Here is a 20,906-nt window from a genome sequence, read left to right as displayed (position 1 = left end):
GGCTCCTTCCTTCCCCCACTGCCTCTGGCTGGGCTGGTGCCCCGGGAAAGCCCAGGACCCTCCGGCCTGGGGCGCTGGCCAGATGGAGCCGAGCCCTGCATGTGCCAAAGACCCGCACGTGCCAAAGGCCCGCACAGCGCTGGCATGGGGAAGCCTCTCTGCCCCTCAGCTAAGCTCTGGAAAGGTGAGGGGGGAAAGCGATTTCCAGCCTTTTCTTGCTCTGACCCCTGCAGGCTCCACAGCAGCCCCCCAGGTAGGGACTTAGTACCCTCTTCATCCACCCAACCCCCCTGCCCTGGGTCCTGCCCCCAGGGAGTGTGGGGCTGCTCTGTCCCCAGGCACCCACCCTGCTGACCCACCTCTCTGGCCTAGTTCGCTGAAGCCCCTGCAGTCAGGTTCCCCGGGCCCTGGTGCACAATACATCTTTAGGGCTTAACCCCTTCCTGCCCATGCTGTAGCCAGGGAACAGGAGGCAGCTGAGTTATGTCGGTGGCCAGCAGCAGCCTGGAGGTGTTAGCTGCCTTTCGACATTGTGCGGGCAGGAAGGGACAAGCTGCTTCCAGCCACAGCGAAGCAGGTGGCGGGGGGAGGGAAAGAGATGAGCTCTGCAAAGATATGGGCCAGGTCATTCCCCAATCCCGACTTGCGGCTGGAAGCAGCTCCCGTCAAAGGCTGCTGCTGGCCACATTCTGGTGTGAACCCTAACAGAAATTGGGGGGGGGAAGCAATGTGACGCTCCATGCCTCCCCGTCCATGTGTTGCCTCTGGAAGATGTGACACCAGGTACCAGGAGAGACTGGTTTGTTGATCTTTCCTGAGTACTGATTCACAGTACCATAAAATGATGACAAACTGCAGGTACACAAAAGCACAAAATTGTGGCAGATTGCTAAATGCAAAACCCCTTTTATTGAAGAAGTAGTCAGGTTGAATTTGAGCCATGTTCTCACCTACAGATATACAATTAAGTTCTGTATTTGCTAAGATACAGATATATCCAGGCAACCTATTTGTAAACATTTGGTAGTGTCACTTTTTTTTTTTAAATTTCAATGTCATTAGGTTTACTGATTCCATAAAGTTCTGTTTTCTTACACAACTGCACAGCAGTCGCCAATTCCATTTTCCACAACTTCCCTACAGCCCCTGGGGCAGAGGACATACTAGGAAAGGGAGTGAATAGCCAAACTGTGATGTACTGTAGTATCCCCAGCTGACTATAGTCTCTAGAGGACCATAATCAGCCAGCCAGTTTTGAACAACCCCCAGGATCCGTGATGGCCCGCAATTTGTGCTGCATCCAATCCAAACTGGATGCAGCAGAAACTCTGGCCCTCTGGGTGCAGGGAACAAACATGGTTTGGTAACCTCTTGGAGCTCATTATGGGGCACAGGAGCAGCCACAGAAAAGACCATCCATTCTCTCAGCCATAATGTGGGTGCAGGGTTTGCAGCTGCCATGTAAGGAAGGAAATAGAACAAGGGTGAAAGTAGTCTGTGTCACAAGAATGACTCCTTGGGATCCCCCTCTTGACAGAATCTTTGCTATAAGGATGAGAAACCTTTGAAATACCTTAAAGGCAGGACATAGAAGAAAACCTTGGGAAGCTGTGACCCTCTGTAGCAACAGCATCAGCCACACTACAATAATATTGTGGACATTTTGGAGTGGGAATATTCAACTTCATTTCTGATAGCTAGTTTACTTCCAAGTGCTCAGTAATTTGTGTGGCTGGGACATGTACTCATGGCGTAGGATCCAGCTTCTCAGAACACAAGCACTGTTGAGGTACATTTGCATATATATTTTAAAGCTATTCTAACACTCTAATGGAATCCAGCAATGCTGCTGACACTTCGGACCTGGCATAAATCACTCGGTTCATCTTTATCCAGATAAAATACATAATTACAAACTATAACTCTGGCTAAGGATAGCAGGGTTGTTAGCTGTTAAAATTGAGTGCTCTCTGAAGAAGGAAGAATAAAGAAGCGCCTCTCACCCTGCTGACTCTAATCAATGTTAGGAAGTGGCTGTACTTTTAAAAATCATGCCAATGTACACCATAAACCATTGGAAGATATGCAGATATGACTGGCTCCAAACTCATCTGCATAGTATTCTTATTGACAAGCAGTCTCGGCATCTTAATTGCAAAGCAAGGCTTCTGTTGCCTTAAAACTATATTACTATGATAAGAATTCAAAATATGCCCAGAGTAGCTGTTATTTATTCAGTGTTTCCCAACTGGTGTGACATCAGGACTGAGCAGGTGTGCCGCAGAATTTTGTGAAAAACTACATGTGAGAACACAAAAACCCTTCCCTTGTATTTTAATTATGTCGGAGCTGGATTGCATTCAGTACTTTTCTTCTCTGGGATGAGGCACCTTTCAAATATTATGCATGCATCACATTCCATTCCCCAAAGCGAGATTAAGATAGCAAATTTGAATCCTGCAGAGTGGGGGAGGGGGAAAAGAAGGAGGGAAGTCACCTTCTGGTTGGCTGTCTGTCTCATTGCCCCACCTCCTCCAGGGGCAGAGCAACCAATCAGAGCTCAATCTCCCTCCTCTTCCAGTGAGCAATAGGTTGGCTCCTCTGCCACTCCCCCTTCCTCCTGAATCTGCCAGCTGGGGTGGGGGAAGAGCCCCTGGAGCTTCCCCCTCCAGCCTGGAACATGAGCGAGAACCCCACTGCAGCCCCCCAGGTTGAGAGAAGGACGGAACCCCAGGAGAAGCAGAGGTGAGGCGGGGGGATTGAACTGGGGGATGGTGGGGCTGGGTGTGAGATGGGGAAGCTGGGGATGCTGAAATGGTGGGATGGGGGAACAGGAGGGGGGCAGGGCAGAATTGGTGTGAGGTGGGGCCTGGGGTGGGGTGGGGCGGGGGAGCTGGGGAGGCAGAACTGGTAGGGTCTGGGTGGCGATGGGGCAGAACTGGGGTCTTGTTGGCGTAAAATGTGTGAGTTGACTGAAAATACTTGTCACCATCTGTACAATACAGTTAATGATGTTAGACTCTAACATCATTAACTACATTGTACAGAGGGTGAATAATAAAGGGTGGTAAACAGCTTAAACCGAGGCAATAAGAGGGCGAGTTCATTTGGAGACAATATGTTGGTGTGCCTCAAAATAATTAAAGATATCAAGCTGTGCCACAGCAGAGAAAAGGTTGGGAATCACTGCTCTTGATTCTCCTCCCATTCCATTCTAAGCTCCACATCTAAGACAGCTGGTTGTTATTTTGAAGGAATTCATCTCAGACACTGGGGATCTATTTAGCAGAACAGACGTTGGAGAAGGGAAGTGGAGCCAATAATTTCCTACTTACCATATTGAACTGTTGCTGCAGTTTTTCATTGGCATAGTTTATACAAAACTGTTCAAAGCTGTTTATCTCAAATGTCTCGAACCTGCAAAACCAAGACATTCAAAGTTACTACCACAATGTAAAGATGTAATAAATGATTCTGTAATCTTAAATCATCTCTCTAATCATATTTATACAGAATGATCAGTGGCATTCAGAGGGTTATACTGAGTATAAACATGACACAACAGAGTGACAGGATAAATGGGGCAATGACATCCCAGTGCCAGGAGCAATTCTGAGACACTTTCTCCTTGCTAAAGGAGTGTCAATGTGGTGATGCTCATGGTTTCTGGAGAACATGTTAGCCATCCTTGCTTCCATAGTGCCCAATCTACAGAGCAGCCTTGGAAGAGAATGTACGTTCAACTCTCTGGGAAAGAGGGAAAAGTGCTACAGCAGCTGCTGCTGCAAAAAAAAAATAAAATAAAATAAAAACCAAGAAAAAAAAAGATGAAAAGAAAGCCCAAAAAGGAGATGAGCAACAGTGCAAACTGAGAGGCATGCAAGGGGGAAGGACCAGATGCCATTTATTAAACCATCAGCAGAAAAGTGGAAGATATCTGAAGCAGAATGGAATATGGCAGTTTAACCTTAACTACATACTGTTGGTTTTAAAAACAAACTTTAACCCAAATATTTGGACTAAACTGATCAATATGAAAGTCTAAGAACAAGCATATCTGTATATTGTAATTTTTCCCCATTGTGATACATTAATGAGCTACCAATGGCAAACTTGCTGTAGTCCAAGATCCAACTAAGAATGCCTAATCTGAAAGCCAGGACACAGGTCCTAGGCGGTGTGTCAAAACCACCACTAATAACTCATTACTGCCTTTAATCAGAGTAACTAGTCACTAGTTTTTTCATGGTTTTCACCACGCACCAATACATGTGCTAAAGAATTTGTCAGCAACTCAGAGGCTACCCTCTTGCAGTGGGATACTTCTGCCCCACACACCTGGTATCTCTGACACAGAATACTCACCCGTAAATGTCCAATACGCCAATGAAAGAATGCTGCTTTACAGTAGAATGCAGAGCTTTGTTCACATGATCAACAATCCAGTTAAAGAGTTTAGCATAGATATGTTTGGCAAGAGCATCTCTGGCATTGATGGCCTGCAGTTTGGAAATTGGTTTGATGTAGGTCTCAGAGGCAGTAGCAAGCTTCCTATGGCAAAGCCAGTGGGACATCTCTTGGTACTCCACACCCATGAGGTCACAGAAGATGGTGAGGGGTTCATGTTTGTGCTAAAATAAAAATAATCTCCTTAGGGAATATTAACAATATCACACATTTCATGTCAGTGGATTTTTCTGTTATGAAGTTATCAAATATTGAGCTGCAACAATTATGTTTTCACGCCTCTTTCTTTCTCTATATCTATTTACCGACTTGTGTCTAGCACTCAGATACTTTAGTAAATTAGCATAATCATGGAAATAGCAACATAATTTCCTTTAAGTGCATGTTTGTGGGCTGATCCCCTTGCAGAGTATTCACAACTCAAACAAAGAAATGAGCTACAAAAGTTTTCATGTGGTGACTAAGTTTTGGAGTCATTATCTACTGAGCTAAAAGAATCAAACTCTGATTTGACTTAGAAACCAGAGAAGCTTTACAGCACACATGTATTTACCCTATTTGACAGTATTTGTATTTAGTATCTGAGAGTGCATGCTTCAGTTGCATAAACTGGATGAAATCAAAAAGAGGAGTGGTGTGTGGATGGGTGTATTTAGGAGGGAGAAGTATAAAATATAGGAGCGCTAATCTAGGCAACATTCTCAGACACTCATATATAACCACGCTAGTGAGAGATCAACAAAGTTCTATTGAAGTCAAAAGTCAAGTATTAACTGGGGCAAAAAAGGAAGGGCTTTAGAAACCTGGTCTCAGATATAAACATCTAAAAAGGTGTTTCCCCATTGAATTCCGGGGAGAAATATAAAACAGTCAAGCATGTTAAAAGATGTAATTTAACTCCCACATTGAATTGTATGCCTGAGATGGTCAGATTTTCTGCCATAGGTATAAAACACTGAATTGATCACCCATACTTCTACATTACAGCAACTCAGCTGCTCGTGAGCTGGGAAGCCCCACACTTAATTGTTACCAAGTAAATCGCCACCTTATATATCAAATGATAGCACAGATCTTTCCTATTAATAAAAATTTCCCTAGCCCCACCACTTTCAGGTTCACTGATCACACCAGTGTACCTCAGTAGTCAGCTGACAAGAAGCAGGAACAAAGGGATTTGAACAGGACCAAAGGGAGTTCTTCTCCTACAGACAACTGGGCACTGAAGGCCAATAACATAATTATCTCTCAGTTTTATTTTCCGACCTTCAGCCCCTGCCCCTTCCTTCTTTTTGAAGTGTTTGGGGCACACTGTACTTTTACAGCATCAAATTCCAGTTAACTAAGGATATCTTTCAGTTTACCGATAATGACTAACTGTATTTGAACAAGATGACAAACAACAACAAAATAATCAAGCTATAACAACGGGAAGGTCCTTGTTTACAAGCTACACCCAGACTAATTATGTCCTTAATTCATCTACATCCAAAACTGCACCCGCACTTGTTTCCAACTGGCACATCTTCCTGAAATCGCCAACATAAAACATGTCAAGACTGAAAGGAGCAGTAATCGGAGTCACTACAGGTCTTAAAGCTCCCTATATCATAGTGACAATAGAGTCTCTTACCCAACAAAGTCACTCAATACCTTCATAATAAACGTGCTCCTTTGCTGCTTATTTCAAGGTTTAAAGGTTCAACATACAATTTAGTTGAAATACAGCAACGGCCATCATAGTAAGTTTCAGTTCTGCCAATGTGAAGATGACTTTGGACATGCTTTCAGCAGCTCAATTTCGTCACTGGTGCTGCTGCTCATTCTTTAGAGACTTAAAATAGTGTCAAGAATCTGAGAAATACTGCATGCATCCTGACATTAACAAAAGGGTTAATATTCATGTTCTGTTTTGACAAAATGGGCCAAATTCTAGGCAGAGATCTCTAATGACATTAGCAGAAGTGTCATGCCACTGACCATAGAGAAGGTAGCATGTGTCCCTCCTTAGTTTCCTACCTAGAATCACTACTTGATGCATTGTTTCCAAGAAGAGCCCGTTTAAGACACACTCAATGGGGTCACCCCCATTGATGGTTGCAGTGAAACTGTACCAGTTAGATTCAGAATGTGGTGTCAGAGCAAGAAGACTCCTCAGCTATGCTCTGACACAGAACTTGCTGTCATACATACCAGACTACTAGCATGGGCACTTGAGCACTGACAGCAAACACAAATGAGAAAGGGGGAAACTGGAATTGCTGCAGCTTGGAGAGCAGGGGAAGGAAAATAAAGGCTGCCTGGCTCATTAATAAAAATTCAGGGCCTGATGAGAAAAAAAGCTTCTATCATTTGTGAGCCCAAGGAAAACACACACAAGAGCAAGACCAATCAGTCCCTTTTGTTTCCCACTGCCAGGACACATGTCACCTGCAGGAAGCCTTTGCAGGAGAGAGATAAATGGAATTTTCCTCAATGAGCAGAGAAAGGAGCTACACTCAGCATACACCATATAGACTCTTCACTGCTTGCTTCTCAAATGGTACGAGAGGAAAAGTTCCTGCAGCAATGACCAGCAAAACCCCAGAGCGGTTAACTTGCTGAACCTTCTATTCCCTCTGTATAGTATGGTCTCCTCCGGACAGCCCAGTAAGATGGCGTATTTTGTGAAATGTTCGCTTTGTGGATATTTGGATCAGTTTGGCATTTAGCATCAAACTAGAGACAGAATTCCAGCAAAAATCCTAGACAAATCACGGGACCATTTGGTGTGGGAGTACAGACACTCACCCACCCTCTCAGGACTTCTAAGTTAGCATGTCTGGAAGAGTTCCCTAGAAAAGACCATTTGAGAATTCAGCAGGGAGTCAAGAGAGCCTCAGAAATAACATGGAGAGCCTCTGACAGGGGTCTAGAAAGGGAAGAGCAGAATCCATCTGTGAAGAGCAACAGGAAAAGTCATACCAATCTAGAAATAAAAAGAAGTTGCTTGTATTTTTGTACTGGCCCTACTTTGCATGGGGGCCTCTGCAAACAAATAAGACACCCAACCAAAAAATACAGAAGTGTCACGATAGAGTGTAACTATATCCTTTAAACACATTTACAACTTACGGGGATCGTGCAGCTGTCAGCATCCCGAGAGGTAAACCCCACGTTGCCCAGGTGAAGGATCCCAGCAAGGATTCGAAAGATTCCCATCTGGTGGGAATCATTAATCCCTGAAAGAAGATGAATAAAATGCCCTGAGTGCAGAGTGAAGGAAAGACCAAAGAGAGACCCTGCTGCTGAAAAGAAGGGTCCAATATTTGTAAACAGGAATGATAAAATCTGCTGGAATTTTGTGGGAAATTGCCACCACCTCCCATCTCTCAGTTGTGTGAGGAGTTCTGCAGAGAAAATACTATTAGAAAATTATACTTGGCCCTCCTATTACTATGTGTTACCACACGACATTATAATAAGATGCAAGGATGATTCACTTTAACAAACTACTAAATATTTTAATGAACTGCCTGTATTGCTGCTTAGACAAAGTTTTACAAAACCCACAAAAATCTTATATACTGCACCACGGGGAATCCAGCATTTATTATTGCTTAAATAATGTTTCCTCTTCCCTGCACTAAAAATTTGATGATACAATACCTTCATTATACTTTAAAAGTATCTGAATCCCAAAGGTTATCAAAGTCTCTCTCTCTATTTTAAATACAATATAGAAAGAATGAACTAAAACAGACTATATAAAAACAGCTATGATTCCGAAGTCTGAACTAGACCCATGCTTCTCCAGCATAATAGCAGAATTACCTAGCAAATTGCAGGCCTGTCTGGTGTGTACCATTTCCTTAGCATCATCAATGCCGTCAATCACTGGACTACCTCCTTGCTTCGTATAGTGAAAGTAATTTGCATTCCCTACAAAAAAGAACAACAATTTTTACACACACTAAAGTAGAAACCACACAACTGCAAACATCTCTGTGTTAAGCTGTGTAACAGGTAAAGCTCACTTGCGCTTCTAAACCTGAATGGCAGAACCCATGGTTTGAAATACATTTCAGTTTATTGGAATCATTGACTCCTCTGGGCCATCTGCATTAGAGGACTGCTCTCTTTCAGGTTTATTGCTGCATCTAAATGTTTCTAAAGCCATTTGCTCCTGCAATAGGTTTGCTGTGTCCATACTAATCAGCATAGTCTCTAGAAGCTAGTACTGCAGAGCCTGTTGTATTGATCTCAAGATCCAAAAAAGTTAAAGGTGTTATAAACCCTTTTACTGTCCCATCAATTGTCACAACAGTCCATACACAGCATGTCTTCATGTGCATGGAAATAATTATCCTGCAAGTCTCAGCCACGCACCCAATGCTATAAAACTAATTTTTAAAAACACACAAAAACAAACAAAACTTCTCTTGCTTGATTTTATACATTCCGTTTTTATTTGTGAGGGATACCAGGAAATCAGCTGAGCAGAAATCACCCATCTCTCCATCCCAACCACCACTTACCTGCTCTTGGACCTGCCAGCTGGCTGGTGGTGGGAAATCAGAGTAAATGGGTGGGGGGGGAAGGGGGAGGAGAGTGCATATCTATGTACTGTACTGATGCCTGCCATTAGTGTGTATTAGCTTACATGGACTATGTAAATCTGCATGTTTGCTTTTTTAGAAATAAAATATCTATTTACTTATTTTTTTTAGCTGTAAGCAGCTCAGGGTTAATAAGAATTTAAAAGACAGTGATTCTTCTTTTAGACCCATCACTCACAGAGCTTAGAGATAATACTTTGTACATACTGATTGCACAGTACACTGGATATGAATTTCATACCTAATCGCAGTGTTTTAAACTCAGGTAATGCTGCAGAGGCACAGAGCTGGTAGAAAATGTGATAATTTCTCTCCTCTTCTGCCTTTAAGAAAAAAAGAAGCAATTACATTTCAGAATTTAACAACTGACAGAAATATCTGTCAGAAGGACAGAACTTCTAGATTTAATATATTCTATGGCAATTAGGAACTCAGAGAAAGCCACAACGAAAATGAAAAAGTAAATCAACCTTTATCATTTCTTTCTTGGTTAATCTACTTCCAACAGCAATATGTATGCAGAAAAATTAAAGCTGCAGGATTTCACTTTTTAGGTTTGTGACTACTGTTGAAACACAAAAAGAACAGGAGTACTTGTGGCACCTTAGAGACTAACAAATTTATTAGAGCATAAGCTACTCTGAAACCTGTCATTATTGAAACACAGACATACCATTTTGTGGGTGTGCAAAGTGGTCATACTTAATAACTTTAAAATTGCATAAGATAACTAAAAAACATTGCCTCACAGTTTGCAGTATTCTAGTGAAAGGAACACTGAGAGAAAGTTATTTGCACTCATGATGCCCAAATTTTTAGTGCCAATACCACCATTATAAACTAAGATACTCTTATGTTTAGAACTTCAAGAAAGACTCCTCTTGGGCTGAACCATAGCATAACAGGTCTCTATTCATCCATTACTTACAACATGCTACAGTGTTCTACAATAATAACCCAAGCAATGCAGTGGCACTATTGTAAGCTGTTATTTATTATTTCTATTACAGTAGTGCTTAAGAATCCCAATCAAGGATCAAGGCCCCATTGGATTAGATGGAAATGTAACAAAGATAACAGTTCTGTCCCCAGAATCTCTCTGCATGACAGACAGGACACAAGAGGTGGACAAAAACAGGCAAAGGGGCTAGGTATGGGTTAGGAGGATGAGGTAATAAAGAAAACAACTTCAGCAGAAAAACAGAAGTCACAGATTGTCATAATCAACGCCAGATGGGAGTGATTTGTAGGTATCATGACAAAGGTCAGTTTTAAAGGAGGGATTTAAAAGAGGATAAGATGGCAGCTTTATGAATATCAACAGAGATTTTCCCCATGCATGCGCAGTTTCTGTTGTGTTCTGAGACACAACTGTAAAATATTGTAGTACATGTACTCTGATGTCTGCTATTATGTTGAAGATGTTTAACCATTAGATATACAGTATATTCTTATTGCCACGTATACAGATTTACAAGCATAATTGATGCTAAAAGCTATCTCTCGCTGCTTTCTCGGTATTATATTACAGCTGCAAGACACTGGTGGCTTCTTAGAAATAAGAGATGCCTCACACTAGCTGGCAGTAGGATTTTTTATATAATCACATAAACACACACAATAAGACGATTGTATTACCTGAAATACCACTCTTGATTTTTCTAAGAGGTAAGTTCTCATGTTAGCACCAATGATTCGGTACCTCTTATCGAAACCAATTTCAATGTACTTCCCAAAACGACTACTGTTGTCATTCCTTGTGGTTTTGGCATTTCCGATGGACTAGGGGAAAACACATACAGGTTTAATAGCTTATGGAAATTCTCTTACCGGTCTGTTCTCCTACATGGTTCACAACTGTGTTTCCAAAATTAGCAAGAACTTAATAGTGAATTCTTCTGTCCTAGTAGGGAAGCAACTTCCTAGGTTATAGCAAACTTACAGCAGGGTTATTCCATTAACACCAATATATGGAGTTGGCCAACATAGTAATGCTTTCACCTTCACAGTTGGATTTTCCAACTCAAAAAATAATCCTGATAACCCTCCAAGGATTTGGAATTTTTCTAGTTGAATAAAACTTCTTACAAAATGTGCATTGTCACAAAGATAGCCTTTTACAGGGCTTATGGAGACCATAAGTGATAATAAATATGCATAGCACCTCTAACTTCGGCCATCACTGCAGTTCTGCCTAAAATAATCCTATGACCCAGCCAACAACCTATATTTTGCATAGTTAATAATATATAATAAATAATCTATAATCAGTTACATTTCCAAAAAATTAGTGCCCCAGACATGCTGTTACAGCATATTTACTTTGTGGGTGAATTTCATGTACTAAGACTAGTTAGCACTCTGTGAGAACAAACCACAGGAATAGGTTCCACATTCCAAAATATAATATATTCAATACTCCTAAGGATCAAAGAAAGGTTTAATAAAAAGCATACACTATTTCTTGGATAGTACAGTACATTTTATAAACCTTTATAAATTTCACTCTTCAAAGACTGCTACTTCTTGGACTATTTGTGCAACCTTAACTACAGCAGTCACTCCTAGTCAAGTGCTATTATACACACAGAGAGATAATATTGCATAGATCAACAGTCAGATCAGACAAGCTGGGCAGTTTTAATTCTTCAGAAAGAAGTGTCTCAAACATAAAGACAAACAGAGTAATACCATCTGGCATCTACACTAAGCCATGATATAATGGAAGCACCTCCACATGCATTTTCATATGTGTGTTACACTGTTAAGAAATTTTCAAATAGTTATGATGGAGTAATAGATAATTTCCAAGATATTTTGTGATTCTGTTTTGTGGTGATGGGAGTAAGTCTGATTACTAAGAGAGACAAGAGGTAATAGCAATAGTTATTTTGCAAAGAAAATAATCGTCTGTCATGATTTAAGTTAAAACAACTGGGCTCTTTTTATGAGGAGAGGATTAAAGTAGGTTCTTTAGGAAGTGAAACCAATAGTCAGCAGGAATCAGCAGTGAATCAGTTAACAGCTAGTGGCATGACACCTAGCTGACTGTGGCTTGTTGGCACTTATTGCTAGTTCAGGACCTGAGGTATAGCTGGTCCATGGTTGCCCATCTCAAAACCTCAAGTCATATTACAATATAACCCAAAGAGAGAAGACGGAAGGATGGGCACAAGGGCAGTGTTTTGCAGTTGTGTGACTCCATCTCAGCCAGCATGTACAGGAGGCCTAAAGTTATTGATGGTTGTGAGTCCAGAATAGTCTTATTCCATCTCTGACTTTTATTACAACCTTATTCCTTTTACAGTTAACATCTTCACTGCTGTAAGACATGAGGGGAATTCTTAATAGAATGTAAATGGAATGTTGAGATGTATAATTCAGATTATGCTGAGACAGAAGCAAACACTTCCTTCTTTCCCTTAGGAACCAAGTACATTACTCATTATGCAGCAGTTAACCGTTTAGAAATTACTAGGGTTACCTGCTTTTAGCAAAGGTCTGTGCAGAAACAGCATATGGAGTAATTACCTTTAGACAGCATATCATTCTTCTGAAATTTTATTGCATTTAAGATGTAAAGTATATAATCATGGCAGGATGCAATATAATACTCAACTATATCGTAACTATGGAACGTAAAGCTACAGTACATGTATGTCCTACTTTTCTGGCTCATGTAGCCACTCTGTAGAAACTTTGTGCTGAAATAAGAAATGGGGGAAACAAGAAAAACTGTGACCAAATAGCAACTGTTGAATTGTTTTAGGTTTTGAACTATGCAAGCAAAAGATCAAAACTCACTGAGCACTAGCAAGTATACTGCACAGTAACCAGGAGCTAGAGTTCTAGAAAGGAGTATGCGGTTATAGCAGTAGCACACACAGATGACCAACTGGATGTCTATGTGGTCATTTGCAGTTACCACAAAGGTTACAAGTAATATAAATAATATTATTAGCAGCAAATTATGCACACCTTCACAATTCTAAAAATCTGGCCCCGATTGACATATAGGGTTATGAGCATTCAAATGATTAAAAATTGCTGCTATTGTAACATATGTTGCTGCGTTGGTAAAATAATAGTATTACATAATTATTCACAAGAAAACTATTACTGCTCTGCAGTGGCCGCTTATCCCTCAGAAATAATTAATTCCTCCTTCATGTGCTCTAATGCCCTAGGTTTTATATGTATAAAATCTGTACGCCAAAACCAGACATTTTTAAAAAAACGTAATTTTAAAAAGTCATTGGATCCATAAATATAGTAGTGACCAGAGTAAATTTTAGAAATTGTCCAACTATACCTTTTACTTACATTATAAATGAATGATAATAGTTCTTTCAGAACTGTGTCAGGTTATATAAATAGTACATATTTTAAAAAGTCAATAATTACATATTTACAGAGGATTGTAGTTATTGATTATTGATTGTAGTTATTAATTGTAGTTATTGAAAATAATTTAAAAAGTCACCAGCAATGCACATTATTTAATTGATCAGCAGTCATTATGAAGTACTTAGTAAATAAAAGCAATAAAGGACACTGTCAGAAGTATTTTGTCATGAATAATTATAGTTGCTTAGAATGTCAGTTTGGAAGCATGAAAATAAAATAGCATTTCCGTTCTGATTTACTACCTTTTCATCTGACAAGTGCTGACTTCTTTCCTGTTTCAAATTAACCATACAATTAGGAATTAATTTTTTTTGCCAGTTCTGCAACTGCAGAATTCAAAATGCTGTTTTTGCTACTCTGTATCCTACGTAAATGCAACTGCAGATTTTTCAAAAACAAAAACAAACCAACCAACCAACCACATTCCCAGCTATGGCCTAATAGATCTAAAAACTCAGAAGTTGCCTGTAGTCTAGACATCCTCCACTCAACTGTAATAGTTTTAAAAGTAAGTCAAATTTCAGTCTGCACAGGTTTGACACTATCCTTTACAGATTACAAAGGCGAAAACAAAGCACTGTAATTTTTGTTTTTAGATACAATAATTAAAGATGGAGAGTCATATTTTTAGTCTTCACTTTAAATTTCCTTGCTTTGGAAATTAAATCACACACTTAATTAGTGGTCAGTTTGATATTTTTAGGAGGAGGATTGCCTCAGGTGACCCACTAGTAATTTCTTCATATTTCAGTCTAAATTGTGCAAACAGAATGCAAACAGTGAAAACGACAAGAGGTCTCTGACTTCTGCTACCATTTCTTACTCCCCTTCGTGGTTGGCTTCCTCCCCGCATGTGCCACTCTCCTAGATTCATGAAACCCCACACATTATTGGGTTAGATCCTGGACTGTGTTAGCCTATAGTTCAACCCTTTGAAGTAAGGTTGTCAATATGGTACAAACACACACATGCACCAGAGGCATAAAACTGGTTAAAATTATTCTCATTCTCTATGAATGATTAAGCCTGAGCTAATTCCTTCCTGTTCTATTTCAAAATGCATTTCCATTTCTACCTCAGCGAGTGACTCAGTCAAGGCAGATTATAAAACTCCCAGAGCAAATCTGTGTTCTTTAAGTCATTATAAGAACAGCAATCAATTGGAACAGAGTGCAGTTGGTATCCCCAGGGGTATTAAGCCACAAGACTTTGCTTTGAAATGCCACACAGCACTGCAAACCAGGCAGAATTACCTTATGAGAGAATACATCAAAATCACATGTGCCACACTTGTGCTAGGGCAGTTATAGCGCCATCTGTGCTTTTGGGGAGTCAAGAAGTGCTTGAGCAAGGAGGAAAGAAGGAATAAAAAAAGTTTATTTTAAAAAAATACTGGAAAAAGAAAAAAGGTGGCATCATTTGCATCAGAGTTAGTGATTTTTCCGTAATTTCACATATTTTAACCGTGAGCCTATGAGAAATCACATTAACTTGAAAAACACTTACTACTTCAATATCTTCACTCTATACCACATGGATACTAAGTATCCACTGAGACATCAAGTGCTCTAGCATGGAGTTCCACTTTCTTAAGGCATACAGGTCATGTACACATGTTTTCTGCAGAGTTATTTCTCTTAAGGAATTCCCCTGATATTTGTTTTTTTCCCTTGTTTCATTGTAGTTCCTTTACTGACCAATACTTCAGCTATAATTTGAAACTACAGGACAATTTTGCCAGCAAAAGAAGTACTGGAGTACAGCTAAATGGGAACACAGAGAGGATGATCTTTTAGAACTGTTTCTGCTAGATCATGAGATCTTGTTTTTCAAGTTGTCCTCACATCTGGCTGTAGAACAGTTATCCTGCAGCAATAGGGAAATTCCATGTTTGTCTCACAATATATTGTCAGCACTCTTGCCTCTGGGCCAAAAGAACATGGGGTTGAAGTCCAGCCTAGTTAGCTAGTGGGGCACTGGTTCAAGGAAGGGGATTATCCTCAACATTATAACAAGATCTCAATATTGCAAAGTGATTTTTTTTCTATTATATCTTAGCATCACAAGAACCAGTGTTTCATGCAGGTATAGATAGATGTTTTTCACTCTGTCTTCCCAATAAGAGTAATATCCCATAAAACTGAACTTTTGCGCTATACACTAAAACTTTTCCCAGTAAAGCAAAATGGAATAGAATATAACAATATATTACACTTGAAGGGCATCATTTAAAGATTCTATGGAAAAAAATATGGGTGTTAAACCTTCTGTGGATTTTACGTATCTCCCCCCGCCCCCACACACACTTCCTCCGCATTCATTTGGCTAGTGGTCTGAAAAATCAGTGTTATATAGCTACTTTGCTGTACTGAATTTGTCACATCCTCTTTCTTCCCCACCTCCTCCTGAACAGTGCACAAAAAGACATCTCAATTTAGAGCCCTTTCTGGGAAAGAGAGAGAGGACATGATATTATGGCAATCCTTATAAATTTTATCTTCAATCCAATGTTTGAATGCCTTAAAAAATCAATTGCATTTCTATTGACTGAGTGTTTGTAGTAGCTACCAATAGTACCAGCAGAAGTAAGCATATAGGATAGTGCATCTGCTCTCTTACCTCCATGATAGGGTTGGAAGCCAGTACTTTCTCTTCAACATTAGCTTCACTGGCAGAACCACTTACAGTGGCAAAGTATCTCATGGCATACTTAGCAGAGACAGTCTTTCCTGCTCCAGATTCCCCACTTACAATGATTGACTGATTCCGTTCATCTCTGAAACACAAAAACATGTTAATTACCAGCTGTTTGCTAAAGTAGACCTATTTTTCATGTATCCAACTTGGCAACAACCCTTTCACCATATATGGTAACACTACATATAATGTGCATGCATATGGTTAAAAGAAGACTGTTGATGATCTAGCTTCTTGTTAGGCTAACTGGGCCCTAGTGCTTCGTCAGGATGGGAATTCAGAATCAACACGGCCATTTCAGTCTGCTCTGACATTAGATTTCCTCCAAAGCACTTGACCCTGTAAATTAACTTGAGCTTCATCCTGTTTATCTCAATAACACATTGTAGTGCCTTCTATCCAGATTCCCAAAGTGCTTGACAAAGCTGGGTAATTATTACTGCCCCCATTTTACATATGGGGAAATGAGTAGCATATTCAGAAACAAAAGGACTGTCTCCTAACTCCTGTTCTTCTTATGTAACCATAAGACAATTCTTCCTGTAACCCTATTCCCTGCATTTGTTCTAGACATTAGTGTTTTGAACAGTCTTGCTTGATTATTTAACAGCAGCTCTAGAGCTAAAAGCGTCCCTTTGTTGTAAGGCAATTTCTTCTTATTTTTTTAAAATCTCCATTTCTTACCATTTTTTTCCCTTCCAAAGCGAGCCTTGCCCACAGCCTCTGGTTTGAGAAGCTCTACGTCTAACAAACATGTAGCTTTGCCTGTGAAAACCACTGTTTAAAAAGATCCAAACCTTTTAAAAGTGTTGTAACAATAAAAAGTATACATCACTTCTACAGAGCTTTAGATTTCCAAAGTAATGGACAAATTATAGCTAATAAGGTTTCAGAGAGATATCCCTGTAAGTTAGGTAAGCATTATCTCTAATTTACAAATGGGAAAACTGAGAAAGAAAGGATAAATGACTTGCCCAAGAATGTATTGAGAATCATTCACAGAGCTGGGATTAGAGTTCAGGAGTTTGTTCCTAAGTCCCCAAACTCAGTCCCCCAGACCATGTACAATAACTCTAAACAAAAGACCAGGCACGCATGTGTTCAGATGGAATATTTACAGCCTCCAGCTGCCTGCCAAAATCACCAGAGAATGCTTGCTGAGAAGGTATGAAAGAATATATATTTCATCTATCAGTCTAATAAAAAAACAATCAAAAGGATTCTTGTTTAAGCAGTCTGACAATATGCAAGAGATCTCAGGTTATACTTGTGAGGCTTTAAGGGGGGGAAAAAAAGTCAGTGACCATAACAACCATGGTGAATACCATACTAAATTAATAGCCATGTTATTTCTCTCCACCTTTTATCTGTCTCCAAAAATATTCCCAAAACTCTTGATAAGAACACAGCTCTAGTGTGTTTCATGCAGCACAGAGTTGTATACTAAAAGGACTATTTTCTTCACACCTTTGAAAGAGACAAGGCCTGAATACAGTTAGTGGTAGAGCAGGTTGGTCACATCTTGGCAAAATGAAGCCAAAACTAAAGCAACAATAATTTAAATAAATAAGAAAAGGTTAACAAGGTAAAAACAAACCTATTCTGTTGTATGTTCTTAGCCTCTGGCCTATCAACATGTTAAGTATGAATGAATTCTCATATTAAGCTGACAGGCTCAGAGAGAAAAGTCACGACAAAGTGCAACTACTCACCTTAACATCTGATAATAGGTAGTACAAGCCTATTGCTTGAAATTTTGCACCTGTCCAAATCCAATGAAAAAGAGCCTCTCTCCTGGCTAGAGTTGCCCATCCTCAAAAATCCTCCGTCAGTGCAATTTCCCCAAGGAAGATGCCAGGGAAATGTGGTTTGACTAGTTATTCCTACCCGCTTTGCAGCCACCAACCTGTTAGGGTGCTTCCATTCTAAAGACCAAAAAAATCTAGTGCACCCACTCCAGTCTGAATGAATAAGGGAGGCAGGGTTATGGGACTTCCTGTGGCAAAAAAATCAAGGGTTTGCATAGGAGGAGGGAGAAAGACACTTACTCTTTTCCTCCATCCCTCATCAGAAACAGAGGCGTACTCAGTGGCTGTATACATAGGAGGAAGAGACTGTACCTCTGCTTATCAGGGGATGGTATGAGATGAACTGATTACTGGGGATGAAAAAGGAAAAGTAGAAAGAAGACTGTAGTAGTTCTTGAAGAACTTGCAAGTGGCCCAACCCAAAATACATCCCTTTCCTTTTGGTTTAATTGGTGTAACAAACAATGGGTTGGGTTCTCTCTCACATAGACAACGCCTATATTCTGTCAAAAATGGGTCAAAATGCAGAATAGCTTGTAGCCGTTTATTCCTCCGGTACTCCGCAGCATGGAAAGAACAACGTCTCATTGTTCTTAGAACATGAAACTTATGGAGCAACCTCAACAGCCGGAGAACTCAGGAGATGTGCAATGAGATAACAAGCCTTTCGTTTCTCTGTCACCAGCTTTGATCCAGAAAAGGCCTATAGTGATCAAGAGTCATTATCATCCGCAAGTTGTTGAGTGACATACAAGAAATCTCAATCTGGTTCCTAAAGGACAGGAGCTCCCATCAAAAACCACCACTAGCTGTATCTATACCATGCCCATCATGCACCTTAATTAGCAGCCCGGATGACAGTCTCAGAGAGGCCAAAGACTGAATAGCTATCAAGACTCAGTTGCCTTGTTACCCTTTGATGAAAGAGCTGAGGCAGGGCAGGATTCAGGAAGATTGGCAGGACATGTCAAGGAAGCTCATATTGCTACTGCCTGTGCCGGACAAGTTCTCTGGATAAACAGAGGACTTCAGTTCCAACTGCCAACCTAGCACCTTTCTTCAGGACTAAGTTCACTTACCACCCTAGGAAAGACATGTTGAAAATATTACATATAAATCTTTTACAAACTTTAACACTCAGGATTTGGATTAGTCCACATGTCCACACTCAGGATTTGTCCAAATGTCAAGCCTTGGCACCAGATCTATCTACATTATACACACACACACAAATTTGCAAAGCTATAATCCCAGATAATATGGATTTATAACAGAAGTCCTAACAGAACACTGACTCTAGTTCCAGGAATGGAACACCATAATAAAAATGTGTCATTCTGTTCCTTATGTTTCCCAGGACGAGCACAAACTGCCATGAGAAGCCTGTTTGAGCTCAATCTGCTTCTCTTACTACAAGGCGTGTATACCTGTAGATTAATTACATACTGGAAAGTGCTGAAATATAGCATTTAATATGAAGATATCATTTAAAGAGCACCTTACAAATGATTATTTAATTATGATATCATGGTCTTTCCTGGACGTTAATGAAGCAACAGCGGCACAGGATCTAAAATGTTATTGGAAATCTGGAATAACAATGTAACATCTGAGAGATCCAAAGAAGTTTCAGTTATGCTCCACTATTAGCTTTGAAGAGGAACAGTTTCCTTAGTGCCGCAGCATGTGGACAATAGAGAAGTTTCACTTTTAAGAAAAAATACAATAGGTGCCATTAAATCTGTGTCCACCTGCCCAGGATTATTATTATTATTACATTTTAAATTGTCTCCTGGATTTCAGACTCTAAACTGATGCACAAATCAGCTCTTAGTGTTCTACCTCTTTTTTCTTCCTCCCACCCTCGCAGTTTTATCCTCAGGACAGAGATTTGTTACATCATCCAGAATAGATCAAAATATAGATCAAACAGTTTTAAAGTCCTTGACAGGCACCATTTACAAAAACTATTTCAGCCAAGCATTAAAATGTTTACAGAAAAATAATATGCCTCTTTATCTCTCCACAATTAGCAACTCACATTACTTTAAAAAGAGGAGGAAGATGGGAAGGATAAGCGTGGCCAAATCGGGCTTAGTTCAAAATAAGTCATTAATTTCATTAATTTTTCATCATCAGTAATCCGGGTAAAAGGATGGACAAGCAGACTTTGTGCTTGGACTGGTAAATTTTAATGACAATTTTACAAAGCTTCTAATTAAACAGCACAAATCTCTATTTATTGTATGCCACCAGATGGTCAGACATTGTGAACAGAACTGAATAGAATTCAGAATATCTCCACAACAATGATGACAAGCAACATTTATGAGGAATCTTATTATCAGAGTGCCAAATGGAGAAGTAGATCAGCACTCTCCCTTCGTCTCTGGAAGTTTGAGCTCACAACTTACTTCCCAATAGACATTTATCAGCTTTATACAACCACTGCACAATCTGATATTGAAGACCCTTTCTACTTACCTGATGCCCAACAGCAAAACAGGAGTGCTACAGTATGGATTAACATGTAATATATGGAGAAAATGTTTTTTTAATATACAAATTAAATTGTCATCTCTTTCCCAGTGCAAAGTGGCTTGTAGGAAACAATCCTGCTTTGGCGGGGAGATGGAGTGAATAGTCTAATGCAGCGGTCGGCAACGTTCAGCACGCGGCTCGCCAGGGTAAGCACCCTAGCGGGCCGGGCCAGTTTATTTACCTGCTGACGCGGCACGTTCGGCCGATCGTGGCCCCCACTCGCCGCAGTTCGCCGTCCCGGGCCAATGGGGGCGGTGGGAAGCCACGGCCAGCACATCCCTCGGCCCGCGCCGCTTCCTGCCGCCCCCATTGAACCGGGACAGCGAACCGCGGCGAGTGGGGGCCATGATCGGCCGAACCTGCCACGTCAGCAGGTAAATAAACTGGC

General features: G+C 40.3%; 1 protein-coding gene across 6 annotated transcripts in view; it reads right to left on the bottom strand.

Moving 5' to 3' along the window:
* Window positions 1-20,906, bottom strand: part of MYO5A (myosin VA) — a 181,298-nt gene that overhangs the window by 66,542 nt on the left and 93,850 nt on the right. For all 6 annotated transcript variants that reach the window (XM_034782891.1, XM_034782890.1, XM_034782892.1 and 3 more), the window contains exons 5-11: window positions 16,092-16,248; window positions 10,704-10,847; window positions 9,307-9,388; window positions 8,281-8,388; window positions 7,582-7,688; window positions 4,366-4,631; window positions 3,336-3,417 (exon numbers count right to left, since the gene is read on the bottom strand). In XM_034782891.1, the coding sequence (XP_034638782.1) occupies window positions 3,336-3,417; window positions 4,366-4,631; window positions 7,582-7,688; window positions 8,281-8,388; window positions 9,307-9,388; window positions 10,704-10,847; window positions 16,092-16,248 (946 nt within the window). The remainder of the gene's footprint in view (window positions 1-3,335; window positions 3,418-4,365; window positions 4,632-7,581; window positions 7,689-8,280; window positions 8,389-9,306; window positions 9,389-10,703; window positions 10,848-16,091; window positions 16,249-20,906) is intronic.

This window comes from Trachemys scripta, chromosome 10, assembly GCF_013100865.1.
Source record: "Trachemys scripta elegans isolate TJP31775 chromosome 10, CAS_Tse_1.0, whole genome shotgun sequence".
Taxonomy (NCBI): domain Eukaryota; kingdom Metazoa; phylum Chordata; order Testudines; family Emydidae; genus Trachemys; species Trachemys scripta.
This window is presented reverse-complemented; position numbering and strand designations above follow the sequence as displayed.